We start from the raw sequence: 16,578 nt of genomic DNA on the forward strand, positions 1-16,578 counted from the left end.
TGCAGGTTAAAATTGGTCAAATGCATAACTTCAACACTTGTTACTAAAATATATGGAATTAAAGTATTTCATCCTGACCTTGACAGGCTGGAGAGGTGGGCCCATGGAAACCTCATGGAGTTCAACAAGGCCAAGTGCAAGGTCCTGACCTGGGTCAGGGCAATCCCAAGCACAGATACAGGCTGGGTGATGAGTGGGTTGAGAGCAGCCCTGGGGAGAAGGACTTGGAGGTGCTGGTGGATGAAACACTGAACATGACCCAGCAACGTGCCGATCGCAACCCAGAAAGCCGATCGCATCCTGGGCTGCACCAAGAGCAGCGTGGGCAGCAGGTCGAGGGAGGGGATTCTGCCCCTCTGCTCTGCTCTGGTGAGACCCCCCCTGCAGGGCTGCGTCCAGCTCTGGGGGCACCAGCACAAGACAGACATGGACCTGCTCGAGCGGGTCCAGAGGAGGCCATGAAGATGCTCAGGGGGCTGGAGCAGCTCCCTGTGAGGACAGGCTGGGAGAGTTGGAGTTGTTCAGCCTGGAGAAGAGAAGGCTCCGGGGAGACCTTACAGCGGCTTCCAGTGCTGAAAGGGGGCTGCAGGAGAGGTGGGGAGGGACTCTGGATCAGGGGTGTGGTGACAGGACGAGGGGTAACGGTTTCCAACCGAAAGAGGGGAGATTGAGATGAGATGTTAAGAAGAAGTTCTGTCCTGTGAGGGTGGTGAGGCACTGGCAGGGGCTGCCCAGAGAGGCTGTGACTGCCCCCTCCCTGGCAGTGCTCAAGGCCAGGCTGGATGGGGCTGGGAGCAACCTGGTCTGTTGGGAGGTGTCCCTGCCCATGGCAGGGGGTTGGACTAGATGATTTTAAGGTCCTTTCCAACCCAAACCATTCTATGATTCTATGATATAGGATAAAAACGTAATCCCTTCACGATTTCTGACACTGTGATGATTTTATGACTATTAAATAATGCCAACTATACAAACAGCTCAACAAAGAAGGAAGATAAAGCTGCTAATGAAACGCCCAAGTCTTAAACATAGCCCATTGTAATGAACTGCCAAGAAATAATTACCCAGCAGATATCAGAATACCTACATCTGAAATTTAGGTCTATAAAATCTCTTTTAGCTCTCTGAAGAAACCTAGCTGTATTCAACACTAAAGGCTTGTTCAACAGTTCTTAAAATAACTGGGAAGAACTTGCAGCTAGGTGCACTATTCCAGCAACAAGACAGTCATTTAAGTTCCTGGGGTTTTTTTACATTTATTTAAATACAGTTATTTTGCCACAAGTTACTTTAATGAACTCTTAGAAGAGACAAAGAAAACGCTTTTACACAGTTCTCACCCTGGTTCTTTCAGCATTGCTCTGAATTAAAACCAGCGTGTATTGTTATACTCAGGCAGGACTCTATTCCAAGGATGTGATGCCCTCTGCACATTATGTCGGAAGATAATATGACTTCAGAGGAGCCACATCCTATAGTTATTACTAACAGTCTACATGGGGCACTGAAGGGCATTGTTCTAAGATCAGTCCGCAAGGATCAATTGCCTAAAAAGACTAAATACAAAAAACACAGGGTGATCTCAATAAAATGACACGAAAAAAGACTGATTGAGTAGGAACTTAATCTAAAGTGTGTCCCACTAAATGCAGAAAGAACAGATACAGTCACCAGGTAGGCAGGTTTGTGGCTAAATGGCAAATCATCCATCACAACGGCTCATGTATTTCACAATGAAAGCTTCTGTTTTAATACCAATTCTGGAAAAAAAAAATAAATAAAAAAATCAATCTTTGGTTGCTTCTGAATTCAGTCTATAGTTCGCTAAAAGATACGCTGTGGTATTCAGCCATCGTCAGCAGAAGCCTCATCACCACATTCTTACTAAAGGCCAGTATTTCTAAGGGGTCTGAACTGGAGATGCTATAAAGCATGGTAAGATTTTTCTCAAGCCTTTGTCCCACGTGGCTCTGAGACAGGATGCCAGCGGTACTTAGAAAAAGAGGGGGAGGGAAACCCAGGAAAAACCCACACACCTACAAAACACATGTACACAAAACTGTTTCACTTCCACACCTGCAGAGCCAACATGGCAAGGAGGAGGAGGAGGAAGGCAGCGCTTTGCTGTGCATCGCAGCCTGCCACAGGGCACAGACCTGGCCCTCCGCCGCCCTTCCCTTGAGAAATGGTGGCTACAGACAGCTGACAGCAAACTGAAACTATACTCAGAGTCATGTGGAAACAGGAACGGTTCTGCGCTCTGCTTACGTTTAACACACACCCATAAATGCACACACCTGCATAGGGCTATGTTTATTGTACATAGTTACACAAAGTTCAGCTGAATCCAACAGAAAAGCTCCCAGAGTTAACAGCTCTGCAGCAACACTTTCCTGTCACAGACATTTCCCAATGCTGGCACAGATGCCCAGACAGCAGATTTAGGCCTGCTGATAAAAGGCACGTTTCTTTATTTCTCATCATTTCCTTTGGCATTCCACGACCCACAGCTATCCTAGCTCTCTTCAGTTAACCAACAGGTTTGCTACTGGTTGTACCTCTTCATTACCCTACTCGTTTGGTACCCAGGGAGGTATCATCTGTTAGCAGTGCCATAACCCAGTCCCATCCAAGCTCTTTTGTGGCTTTACCCTAAGCAAGCTCCAGCCTGAAGAGCAGACCAGACCCTCCCGCACTGCCAAGCCCAGTGCTGAGCCCCACACACCACCCAAGTCCCACCAAGACAAGCCAGTACTTGGCACCCCATGTAGCCATCCCCTCTCCAAGACCTGCAGGGTCAACAGCTGGGGGTGTCCCGTGGTCAACCAGGAAAGGAGCCCCAGCCCTCACACCACCCTACCATCTCACCACTGCCTGGGGCCCGACACGCTAGGAAGCAGAGAAGCATTTCAAGGGCTGCAGTGGGGCTGGCTAGTCCCTCACAGACACTGCCCTGGGGAGGTCCAGCTCAACCCACAGGGCTTCCCTGACACACGCTGTGTCCCTCCTCCATGCTGCAGACATCCACCTGCCTCCCCCACTGAACAGCTCACCGACAAGCATCAGCCTGTCTTTCTGCAAATAAATCCAGCTTTTACCTAGCCCTCTCCTCCCGATGCTGCTTGCGATACCCTGTTACCTCCGCTTCTGCCCCGGTCTCTGGACGTCTGCATTCCTCCTCCTCCTCACTCCTTTTCCTCTCACGGCTGTCCACCACACAGCTCCTCTGCACCGTTTTTTTCACTTGAGGAACCTGTACCCAAGTGCTGACCTTGGTAACTCCCAGGGAATGCAATCCTTGCAACCTCTTAGGTTTCCCTGTGCTGAGTAATGCTGAGAGTATCTACACGCACTCTCCACACGTCTGCCTATTAAAAGGGTCGCTTCTCTCGTGCTAGACAGGCACGGCTTCACCGCCAGAGCAAAGGCAACTTCTCTCCCTGACCTGTGCCACACTGCTCACCGGCACATCCCATACCTCTACTCCTGTCCTTGACTTTTTTGTAGAGCTGAAAACCTAAAAGCTGAATGCATGCAGGATGAACACAGCGCTGCTGCCCGATGCTGACAGCCATACAACCTCCCACCTCAAAAAATTCCTCCTCCTTTTTCAGCTGCCACAGGTTCTTTCAGGCCCCCATCCTTCAGCCTTACACCTGCACCCTGGGGCATTTCTCACTCACCTCTGCTTACTGGCTTCAACCCACTCCAGGCACAGAAACTGTCTGGTCTCTGCAAATAAAAAGCTGCAAGTAGACAGAAGTCTCTCGCCTACCTCAAAGGTCAGTTCACTGAATACTAAAGCAGTATAACCCATCAGTTTTCCAATCTGTGTTTCTGGGGGTAAAAAACCAACTCCTAATGCCATCTTTTAAAATGGTTTTAATCCCTAAACTAGGATCTTCAGAAGTTACAAACATGTGCTACTCCAATTCGCAAGGACTTAGTTTGGAAAGTTTGAGTTCCTCTAGCCTGCAACCCAGGTGAACTCTAGTTTACTTGCAGACTCAAGAGCTTGTCTAGACCTGTAAGCTGCACTTGCTTAAAATTAAAGCTGCACCAAATTTAATTACTTTAAAGCCATGTAAGTTCATACCTGCACGCATTTACTTCAGTTTGCACCTGGGTCTGAACACAACTGCTCTCACTCCTAGGTGGTAGCTTAACTGCGTCAAATGAGCATCTTACACAAGCCAGCACCGCAGGACCGGTTGCTCCAACCCAAGATTACGTTCACCAGCTCTCAGGCTGAGGCACCCATCAGGCCTGCACAGCTTCAGAGCAGCCAGAACACACAGCTCCACTGCCGGCGTTGCACAAACTACACACGCAGGGCAGACGAGCATCATTCACTCAGGCACTTTCACTCCACCCACTGCCTCCTTCACTGCTAGGCTGCCTCTGCAGCCGCGATGAATGAACAAGCAAGTCTACCAGATTATTTCTTTCCTTTAAAACCTAATTTAAGAATGGAAATTATGAACAGCAGGCATCTGACCAGTACCTAATACCCCACAACTTTAGGGTTCAGTACTCCGTCTCCTTGGAACAGAGGACGACGTATGTAGGCAGTTCGTTGCAGGCAGACTGTGCTACGCCTGGCTCTGCCACCCTAACCTACTTCTGCAGGCAACTGGGTGGGGATGAGACCCAAAAAACTGAGAACTTAGCCATTTTCTTCTCAAGTAACATACTACTTTGCAGGCACAGCGTTATCCATAAGCATTTGGATATAAAATTTTTCATGTTGTCATGGTTTTATTTTACTAACGGCATGTGACCTGTCCTAGTACAAAGTACTGAAGCCACAGCCATGCAGGTCACAGAGTTCAGCACCCTATTAAGACGATTTGCAGAACACCTGCATGGATTCATTATTCATAATATGTCCACTTCAAACATCCCAGGGAACTGTGAAGTTACACCACAACTTACTTACTAAAATAGTCACAAACAGAAAAGGCTGTCCTTGATTAAATCTGGAACAGATTTCAGAAAAGCTGCATTAAAGTTCTGACTTTCCAAAAATAACAGCACCATTGTACTTAAGACGGATAGCTACTAAAGCAATATTCACCAAGTTAACCACACTGTTGAAATGTACCTGTAGGCTGCAGCACATAACTAGCTAACATCTTTCAGCATCTAACAATTTACTGAGCTATGCTTTATAAAAGTCTCACTCTAATGTTACCCACAATTACTTGTCTGATGGGTCCTCCCAGAAGGAGACACTGTCTAAGAGCACTACAGAATTGTTCAGTCTGGATTTTAATTCCTGTGAACCACATCATGCATAAACATGCCAGTGGGAAAGCATATGTCTGCGTTAAGGGACTGAAAATGTCTTTTCCTGATTATTAACACAGTCAGTTTTCAAGGTGAACTATATGATGCTTTGCCACTCCCTTACTGAGCAGCTGAACTAATCAAGCCAAAACTGCAGCTCACACCTTTCCGAGTTTGATGCATTTAGGAACAACAATCTCTTCCAGAAGAATACACTGTCCTCGCGCTATCTTCTGATCCTACATTAGGCCTAATTTGCCACAAAGCTACTGGTATTTAAAGTATTCAGTGGTAACCGAGAACTTTTCTGAAGTGATAAGAATCAGTGTGAAAAGACAAATAAAAATTATTAGGTTCTGCCCTGCAAACACTTAGCCGTTATAAATATTTTCACCCTGAACATCTGGACCTATTGACTGGCAACATCCCAGTACATACATGTGTGTCTAAGTCCTCACAGAGAGAGGGCTTCCACACACTGAACCACAGTACACATAATCTAAATTTTGTTTTTCAGTTAAGCTACAAGTTTCACCAACTTGGATGTACAACCCATGACGGTACATGAACCTCATGTTCTTAATCCCTCCAAAAAAGCAAGCTTCTGGCAAGAAAAAGATGCAGTCCTGGCGACATGTGCAATGAAAGCTAAACAGGGACCGTTTAAACTTACTGGTACTAAACAAATCCACAAAATTATCTTGTTTTTAATTTTTATTCTCAGCCTGAGAGATCAAGACTATTACCACTTTTTTAGCCGTTATTAACCAGGAAAATTGACTACTCATAGCGTACATTCAGGCTTATAACCACCACAGGGTACTCAAGACACCTAGCTTCTTCTCGGAAGTAATCAGTAAGAGATAGTTGTCTCAGTATCTCCATGGATCAGGGACTTAATTATATAGGTTACCAAATCTTCAGAGTCAGCATTTTAGCATTTTTTGCATGATAAAATGATAATTTCCAAGATTCACTTTTAACTGAAATTTCAATATAAACTGATTTAGACCAACTTTTGTCCAATGTAATTGAACACACACAAACCAACATTTCCAAATTGCTGTCCAAAGGAAAAAAAAAAAGTGTTTTTTTCTTATGTCTTCAGCACAGTTGTTGACTACTTGGGATTTTTTTATCTGACTCAGTAAGCTATCTCTAATTGTTGGTTTCTGTTCTGAAACCAACTGATGGTTTCTGTTCAAAATATCCCTTTCTGTATTTTTGAAACTAGATCTGTAAATCCCACTTCACTTGTTGAATGGAAGAGGCAAATACACTTTTCTCTCAGCTGATACTTCATTTCTCAACTTTTTATAAGTTAATCATTGAACTATACCACTGGAATCAAGCATAATGAAGGTAATTCTGCAGAGCAGGCTCCTGGAGCCAAAAGCTGGCTTAGCTCTTCAGCAAACTGTGGTTCCAGGTGTGCAGCTTGCGACTGCTGCCAGCGAGCGATTTGACTGTCTTAAATAACTAATTTATTTAGTTTACATGACCACTAATAGCAACTGTAGGTCCTAACACAGCTCATCACTTATAACGCTAACAGACTTACAAAAAAATAATAAAATCAAACCGTAAAGAAAACAGCCAAACACTTTATGTACCCTTAATGAAAGAAACGCCATACTTTGTCAGAGCTTGGATAAAAGGTTCCTGTGGCAGTCTCTGACTCCTGCAAGATGATTTCAGAATGATTTTTGGCCTTTGCTTTAGACAGTCCCATCACAGCAGAAAGAGCTGCAGCTTTCACGCAAGGGCTGAGCACTGGCTGGCCTCACAGGCACCTCACCTGTGGCCACCAACAATCAGCACAAGGACCGTGGAGCGATCATTTACCTTTCATTGAGAAATGCTGCGAGAAGCACAAAGCACCTGAATCTGAACACAATGCGGGAGATGGCAGCCACAGGCGGATGACACTGGGTAAGTACCAACAAGCACAGCTCGCCCCAGCAGGGTACCCGTCCTGCGGACCTCCCCTGAGGGTGCAGCTGGGCATCCGCTGCCTCCAGGCTCTTCCAGAGAAACTACTGCCTGCACACCGCCGGCACGGACAATAAACCGGTCCTGCCAGAGGATGTCCAGCCCCAAAGTAGAAGCCTCAAGTCCCAGTTTCAGATTGCCTCCAGACACAGCGTTCACACAGCATCAAGCACCCACCTTGCCCAGTTCTTCCCCCAGCTTAACAAGCACCCAAGGCTCTTGAGTACTTTTCTCTGCTGAATTAGCAATAAAACTAGCGTGTAGTTCTGGAGGAGGGAGTTGTGACTATTTTTCAAACCAGATTAAAAAAGCACTTAAAATTCCATTCACAAAAAAATACTAAATAAACTTTAAAACTTTTCAATTTACAGGCCCTCAAACAGTTATCACTCTGGTACTGAGTACCTGTCTTTTAAGTCTGTATTTTAATGTGGTAACAGTTCTGAACAGAAAGGGAGAAAGCTCACAGCAGTACTTTCACTGAAGTCACAAAGACTACTCCAAGTATTTTTGAGGTGACTTCTAAACAAGGGCAAGAAGGCGGTGACGAAAACGCAGCAGAACAAATTGCCCATCCTACTACCCACCACACCTTGCTCACAAGATAATTCTTGTTTGTCTGAAGGACGCTTGATGCAGACACTTCCAGGCAGCTTCATATTAAGAGAAAGTTCCAATAGCCCGTTTGCATTGCTGACAGCTTTAAAAATAATTTAATTCACTGCTTTATAGGCAACCAAAGAATGAACTGTAATTCCTGCTGCCCAGTGCAATCCAACTTTTTCACTGGCAGGAGTCCCAAAAACCTTATAATGGCACTTGGGAATCTTTGACTAAGAAATACGGATGGCCTCCATGCCTGTGAGACCATCCATCAAAAAGGACGACCATAAGTCACGGATCTTGACTTTTAACCACAAATTTCCTCTCAGGGGGAGATACGAATATGCCTCATTTAACAAATGAATTCTTCCCAGGAACGAGATTTTCTCCCCAAACTTGAAGTACCTGACAATCGGTAAGGGCTACCAGCCCCAGCCAGCTCCAGGGAGAGGCTGAGCAGGACCCGTTGCTCTGGAGGAGTGCGGGTATGCCCCAAGAAACCCACGTCCGTGAACACATCCCACACCTCTGCAACCATCACCCAGGGCACCGCGCTGTGTGTTTACAGGTTATAGTCAGAAAAAGACACCAGCTCATGTAGCCTGAAAAATAAGACTAGATCACTCACTGGGTGCGGTACTAAGCAGGTCCGAAAGGAGAGCCTGGCAGGTCTGCCACCCGCGGGAGCCCCTCCGTCAGGACTCCCAGGGTGCAGGTCCCACCCACAAAGAACACCCCCATCCCCAGTCCCGCCTGCAGCACCACCCGGCCTCCCCACCCTTTGACTAGGACAACGTCACTGCAGCAACCACAGGCAATTAAAAACAAGCAATAGGGAAAATATTCGGGATGTTTTGAATGTTTTTTCCGCTGTCTTAATGATTAAACCTTCGACAACAGAAAACACTTGGCAGCTTAGTGAAAGCCTGTTGATGGCACAGCAGCCGATAATGAGCAACCTACTTGATGACAGATAATCCTTTTTCCATTAAATCAAGAAAGCATTAAAATTGAGAGTTCTAACTCCATTTAGAACAAAACAAAACAAACCCTCAAAATTTCCAAAGATCTGAGGGAACACAGCAAAACACCAAAGCACTTTCAGAATTTTTCGATTTATTTAAGTGATTCTTCTCACTGGCTTGAAAGTACCAATTTGTGCTGGCCTTCTGGTTGGGCCCTTTCGGGGTCACAGAGCACTGCATTTTCATCTATTCAATTTACCTTCTGAATCACCTGCTGTTAACTTTTCAAACATACAGTCCAGCATTCTACCTGGGCTGCTCCGGAGGCAAGCTAGAAAGCTACCTCCACCTCTTCATCTTCACGGTTTAAAAGTAAGGAATTCCTTATTTATATATGAGACTCTGTAATATTAGATATTAGAATAGCTTGAACCCAAAATCCAAATTTGGATCCTGATCTGAATTTTGCAGCTCTGGCCCTTCTCCAAATACTTCTGTTTGGCAAGCAGCAGAGTGGAGTAACAAGAGAAGGCAACATAAATAAGTTATGGGATCTGTATAAAAACATTAAGCTCAACCCCTGCTCTCAAAACTACACACACACAAACGACTAACAAAACTACCCCAAGCCCCAATTAATTACAAAATTAATCAGTGCTTCAGTGTAGAGCCTATCATCCAAACCTGAGCAGCACAGTCATCCCATCCAGTTACAGTATTTTTTCCTGATTAAATTATAGGGCATCCAGAAAATTTTAGGGAGGTTTCCAGGTTTTCAGATAGAGATTGGGATTCCTACTCGCCAACAGCATACAGGCACAGGCAAATCAAACAGAACTGCCCCAAATCGCAAGCAACTCAGCTATGGAGGCCTGAGATGACAATCCTGTGCTTAAAAACTCGTTAGAAATGCTGCTCTGAATCCGTGTCACGCCATCTGACTTGCTTCAACGAAGGGAACTCCTGCAGTGGAAAGTAAAATGTTTATGAAACAAGGAACTGTGTATGTTTGATGCTGTGAAGTCAACAAATTAATGCACTCCTATGCATTTTAAATGAACAGCAGTAAAACTTAGTCAAATCTTCTATTATTTGAATATTGTTTTTCCACCATATACGTTATTAGATCCTATTGTTTCAGGAAACAAAGGCAAACAGAACCCACAAGCAAGACTGAAAAATCCACTCACTTTCTAAAAGCAAATTTACAAAGATCTTTTTTCTGCAGAGCTATTCTGTCCAGCTTGGAGCCAGGACATTCAATAAAACCTCAACTCCATTCTCAAAAGGTTACATAAAGGTCAGTATTCATTTTATTCAGGTTTATTTTCTAACCTTGTAAAAATGCCTGCAGACCAAATTGGCTTCCACACCTGCTGACCTAGAAACTCCACCACCATGGTGGCCATGCCCCGTTTTGGAAAATTGCTTCTCCTCCCACGCCGATCTGGCACTGACTCTGCATGCCGCTGACCTGCCTTCTCCCAGCGGTCGGTGGTGTGGAGGAAGGCTTTCTCAACAGCCAGGGGATGCATTTCAGCAGAGAATAGTAAAAAATTCCCTTTGGTGAGAAGGAATTCTTCCAGGGGGGCTTCCCCACAAACAGAAGGTTTCCTCCATACAGGAATGCATAGTAATAGTTAAAGGATGCACTTGGACCTTCTTCAAAGGAACAGATCTCCAAAACAACCTATGGAGGGATGAAGCAGCCACCCTCCAGGAAAAGAAGTAGAGTTGAAAAAGTAACAAATGGTGTAGGATTTATTTTAGCCAGTTCAAGAGATCTGTCCCACAGATGGCCCACAGTTTAAAATTTGTTTACAGCCAAAGAGAAACAGGCACATGAAGTGATCCGGCGGATTGTTTTATGGAAACGTCACCCCTAGGAGATGGCTCTCACCTCAGAAGTGCATTTTTCTCCCCAGTGGCTACAAGGAAGCTACCTTGACCAACTCGTACAGAAACAGATGGAGTCAAACAAAACAAATTCCACTTTCTGTTCCTGTCCATTTGGGGAAGCAAAGTGTGAAGGAGAATGACATGCTGCTAAATGCTTTGCCCAAAGAAGGCTGACCTTCCCTGAAATCATCAAGAACTATCCTAAAATATGGTCCACAGCTCAATTTTTTCATACATATTAGACTGCTTAGACATATCGGGAAATACAGTCAGGACAGGCAAGTCTCACCATCACCTGTAAATAATGGAACCATAAAGCCAAAGAAAACTGGGTCATTGACAAATTTTTGCAGTTTTACACAGCACCTCTTAGCTGAGGGGCTCAAAGAACTTTTTCAAAGGAGGTAAAAGACACTTCTGAAGTTACATAGATTTAGCGAAATGAGTGCAGCCTGTACACCTGTCAATGATAATTATTAGCTCTTCCTTCCAATAGTTAATAACCTTTTACTGAAGAATTATAAGTTTTGTTTCCCAACCTCCAACAATGAATCAACCAGGAATGGCAGCTGGTGCATCTTGGGCTGGGGGCACAGAATAACCACAAAGAGTCTGTGATCAGTTACAGGAAATTTTAAGTTCTCCACTCAATTCTGACAGACATTTAACAAAATATACAGTTGGTTTGGGGTTTGGGGTTTTTTTGCTCTTATTCCCCATCTCCCTCTCCCAAGCTACAGAAAATTGAAAAAGAGTAAATGCAGATGGATTGGTCTGCAGATTAATCCAACCTGACTCAAGAAATCCACGTTTTAAAATAAACACGTAAAGAGTGTTCGTAACAGGAATTTCAACTACAGAGGAAAACTACCAAAAAGATGTTTGCACCTGTATTTGCAAAGAGCCTGAAACACATATCCCTTGAACTTCCCTCTTCATTGCCAGATATTTTATTAAAAGTATCAAGACTGCCAATCATTTTTCTGCTGACCTAGCTAAACAAATAAGTAGCAATTCCTATGATGAAAAAATCTTAATGGCATTTCCCAAACTGCAGAACATTTGCTCTGCCAACAGCTAAGTGACAATCCACACTTGCTGACAACGCCTAATGAGGAGTGATGGATGCAATTGCAGGAGGGAATAGGAATGATGTAAGTAGTAAGAAAGAACAGAGCCTTCCCAAGATTAGAAAATATTGGTGTTATGATCAGATAATCTGGTTTTCTAGCACGATACCAAGAGCCCAAAACTAACAAGGGCACAATTCACCTCCTACTCCCCCTTGAACATGAGACAAACCGGGCCTTAGGACATATAATTTTGGCAGTGCCCAGCCTAGCTCATGTGGTTTTCCAATACAACTTATAGCTGGAAGAGCGATTTGAGCACAAAAATTACGGATCTGTAACACACACCCACGTCCAACTGAAAAGGCCACAAAAGCAATGCTTTGTGTTTGCCACTCCACGCTGCCTGGTCCTCAGCTCTGTTTACACGCAAGATATTGGGGAGGGGAAGGAAAGAAATTAATCTCTTGAACAGAATTATTATATTCAAATCCTAACAGATGCCTTCAGGACAAAAAGAGCTGAGATGCAGGCAAGGTGAAAGAAGCTGAGGCCAACCCATGCACAGATGCAAGCACCACATTACTGTTTACAACAGTAAACAAGTACTCATTGAAGAATCATCACCCGTTATTCGCAACAGTGAACAAGAAAACAAACCCGTCCGTTCCTTCAGCATTCGCAGCTATGGACTGGATTTTAGAGTAATACAGGGAGCGGAGGGATTAATTGCCTAAAATTGTCGGTCAGTCACACCAGCGAGAGCAGACTCTCAGCGAACACCTTGCTCCCTTGGTCATCGCCACACCTCAATCCTTGTGCCACGCTGCTTTTACATATGTACATTGCTTGCTGTCTTCAGCTATAGGATATGCTTTGGCAACTTAATGTAATATTGAGTAGATTCTGTCTTCACCACCGTGCGTTTGGGTACAGAAACATCATATACAGATAACACACATTTGGTAATACAGTATACCCCCACCCAAAGAAAGAAATAATTGAAACTCCATTAGTCTATATGCTCAGACAGCTGACTAGGGAGGTTTTCCTGCCTCGGGGCTCTAATGTCTGGACAAAAAGCTATTAATAAATATGAAAGCTTTAATGAATCTAAAGGGAAATAAAAACAGGCAGATTAAGGCCCAGTGCCCAGCAAAGACCAGGGCAGTTTACAAACCCGCCCAACCTGACACTAATCAGCCAGGCTGGGCTCCCAAAGACGTGTTCTCCCCGTCTAGACTTCTAATCCGTCAATGGGAAAAGACATCTAATATTATTTCTGCCCGTTTCATCAACGCCGTAAGAACACATCCGACTGCCTCAGCAACTCACATAACGCAACACGGAACAAAAATGGACACCGCTTTGCTGGAGGTGTTCAAGTGGGGCAGACAGGAAAAAAATGCAGTTACATAGTAATGAACTTTAATTATTGTAACCAAACAGCTGTCAAATACCTGTATGCGATGCTGTAAAGCAAATAAATACTTCTTGATTTGTTTCAAGCACAGCTAAGTAACTGTTTTACCTTACCCTCCTCAGTCCAAACTAACTGTCACTTCACATGCAAAAAAAACAACAACAAAAAACCAAAACAAACCAGACTGGACTCCTAGCAAGCACATTTTTAAATCTTCAGTACATATGCTGACTCTGCCTGCAATTTCAATCAGCAGGACTTAACCTATTGTTTCATTTTAAGGGACTCCACATGCTCACAATTACTTGAGCTACTTTTGTCAAACTACATTTTAATTTAATAAACAAATAAATTAAGTATGAGTTGAGATAATGAATAAGTCATTGTCCCGCTCGAGGCCTACATCACACACTATATTTATATTTGCCTGTACAGTGGAAGGACAAGCACAGACTTGTTCGCGATCCTCAAGTTCAGTATTTCAGTAGCTGCTATATTTTGCTATACTACTATTTTCATTGACAATACAATCTGAAGACTGAAACCCTTTAAAAAAAACCAAAACAAAACAACAACAAACAGAACCAACTAAAAACATCCATCCACTACGCACAAACACGCATGGGAGAAAAAGATTGGGGGGGGGGGGGGAACCAATCTGGAAGAGTACTACTCTAGATGTGCCAAAGCCTTTGGGGAGCAAAGGGGGAACTGAATGCACCAACCTGCCAGCACACACAACTGGCACGGCAGGGGAAGAGGAGGGAAGACAGAAAAGAGGAAGCTCTCTTCTGCACGTTCCACCTAGTTCTGTTAGCAACAGAGCACTGCCATTTTCGCAAGCAGCCTTCCACAATCTCTCCCACTGATTATCCATCACCAGCACACAGCACCCGCTGAACAGAACAGCTGATCTGCAAGTACAGAAGGAGACTTTCCAGTGTTTACTCTGAGCGCAACGTGCACGACTTCCCTGGCAATGCTTCTCACCCTTGCTGCTCAAAAACAACGCCTGCATCCACATGAAGATGCAAATTAACATTAAACTCCAGCCTCAAATGAAGACTGCTTGATCGCAATACAGAAACACCAAATTTCTAATAGTCCCAGACAAAAAATTTTAAGATCTCAAATAAAAGGTTTTCTATATAAGAAATAACCCTATCTTCAAATACTGCATTTCAACAGTATAACCTGCCGGGAATGGATACTGCCTGAAAGCAGCAGGGCAGTCCCAGCCCGGTGCAGGAAGCAGGTAGCCAGGAGGAACACTCACACTGAGGTGAGGAACATCTGTGAAAGTACCAGGAGACAGGGCTGCAAGGTGCTGACAAAAGCTCTGCTGGTCACAGGCACCTGGCACCAGGCGAGGCACTTACACCAGGGCAAAACGCTGCATTCCTTTGTACCAATCGTGGGCTCCACTATTGATCAAGTTTACCTGAATCAAATAAGCAGCTTTCATTTAAAAGGCTAACATACATGCTCTTTTTCCTTGAAAAGAAAACCCATAATAAAAGCAGAGGTTTCACTTAGTAGCCATTTTGTCTTCAACTTGGACATGATACCTAATCTGAACGCAATGTAAACACGCTCTCTGAGGCTCATTTCCAAACAGCACGTTTATGGAAAGAGAATATAAAAAGGACATCACTAAAGACCATAATAGATTAGGAGGGTGTGAAGATTTTGTGATCTAAACAGACAGAAAATTCTGCAGTTTGTATTCCTTCTCTAGGTCACATTGCAGAGAAAATCAAAACAAAAGGTAGCAAGTGGGCATTAAGGACAATGGATTATTATTTACTGTTTAATTTAAAAAAAAAACCCAAAACAACCAACACCAAACAATAAATGCAATTTCACTATGCCATAGAAGAAAAGAATCTGAAGGTATATTTAGATTCTCTTTCTTTTTCAGCTACATGAATTCAAATCATAAAATCTAACTATAGTATTAAGTAATATGGAAGCTAGACCAGTATGGGTTTTTTAGGACGAGTATACAAATATATAGAGTGTGTATACATAAAGGAAAACATTATGTATGAGTAACCTGTATTTACAACTCCCAACTTTCACAATACTTTATCAGCCCTCTCAGCCAAAAGCAGCTTTCAAAAACATACACAAAACATAAATGCTGCAGGTGACAGCCTCTTGCAGGCATTTAAAAAAAAAAAAAAAAAATTTGTAAGGCAAGCTGAACTCAATTTATCCCTTTCCCCCCAATACACACAGAACTAATATTCTTCAGTAAAATGTTGGTTTACTATGAATTTTATTTTCATTTGGGGGGGGGGGGGGGGGCGGATTCTTATGCAGCAACTTGCAAACCATCATCACAAGTTTCAGCCAAAATCGCCTTTCCATTGCCAGACTGGAAACTCAGCAGAACAGAGGCTTGCAGGGAGGCTGGCAAAATGCACCCTCACTGCAACGCTCTGCCTTCCCCGCTGCACCACCGCTTGGTGCTGGGGGTCTCAGGCGAACGCCCGAGAAAAGCAGAGGGCCGCAGGAGCTGCCGGCAGACTGAAATGCCCTCCGCAGGTGAGGAGGCTGCGCCCACCCCTCCGAACGCAGCCGCGATCGCTGAACGCAAGCGGGCAGCACCGCTAACCCCTCCCGGCTCACCGAGGCTGCCTCGCTCCTGGAAAATAACAAGGACCGGGCACGGCGGCAGCCGCCAGCCCCCGCCCCGCACACCTGCATGCGACCACGCGTGTTTTCCGCATGGCCGCCCGTGGTGCGCGCCTGGGGGCGCAGCCCCGCGGGGGGGGGGGGGGGGGCCGTGGGGCGCAGGCGGCTCCGCGCTTCCTCGCACAAAGGGGCCGCGCCCCCCCTCGTCCCCCCGCGCAGCGCCCACCGCACCCCACTCCCCCCGCGTAGCCGAGCGCTGGCCAGCGGCGCAGCCGAGGCGGGCGGCGGCGGGGCCCGGCCCTTACCAGATGGAGCTGCGGATCTTGTGCTGCAGCGCGCTGGCCTCGCCGCCCTGCAGCCCCGGCACCAGGGCCGGCAGGGCCCCGCCGGGCGCGGGGGTGCCGGCGAGCCGCCGCGGCGGCTGCCCCTCCGGCTGCTGCTCCTCGGCCATGGGGGGCGCGGCGGCGGGGACGCGGAGCGGCGCTCGCCGCACTAGGCCTCTGCCGCAGCCCTCGAGTGAGTCGCCTTCCCCCGCTGCCCGGGGGACATCACGGGCGGAAAGCCGAGCCGCGTCCCGCCGCTACGCCGCAGGATGGCGAGCCCGGCCCGCGGCACGGCGCATGGCGGCGCGGCCCGGCCTCCTCCTCCTCCTCCGCCGCCGCCGCCCCCGCGCAGGGTCGCTCCGCGTTCCCCCGCC

At 45.7% G+C, this 16,578-nt stretch overlaps 1 protein-coding gene across 1 annotated transcript in view; it reads right to left on the reverse strand.

The window, feature by feature from the left end:
• RFX7 (regulatory factor X7) overlaps positions 1 to 16,332 on the reverse strand; it is a 50,664-nt gene extending 34,332 nt beyond the window's left edge. The window contains exon 1 of the mRNA XM_086471593.1: positions 16,187 to 16,332. Coding sequence (XP_086327719.1) covers positions 16,187 to 16,332 — 146 coding nt within the window. The remainder of the gene's footprint in view (positions 1 to 16,186) is intronic.
• Between the last annotated feature and the right edge of the window lie 246 nt (positions 16,333 to 16,578).

Source organism: Leptosomus discolor, chromosome 11, assembly GCF_034619465.1.
Source record: "Leptosomus discolor isolate bLepDis1 chromosome 11, bLepDis1.hap2, whole genome shotgun sequence".
Lineage (NCBI taxonomy): Eukaryota > Metazoa > Chordata > Aves > Leptosomiformes > Leptosomidae > Leptosomus > Leptosomus discolor.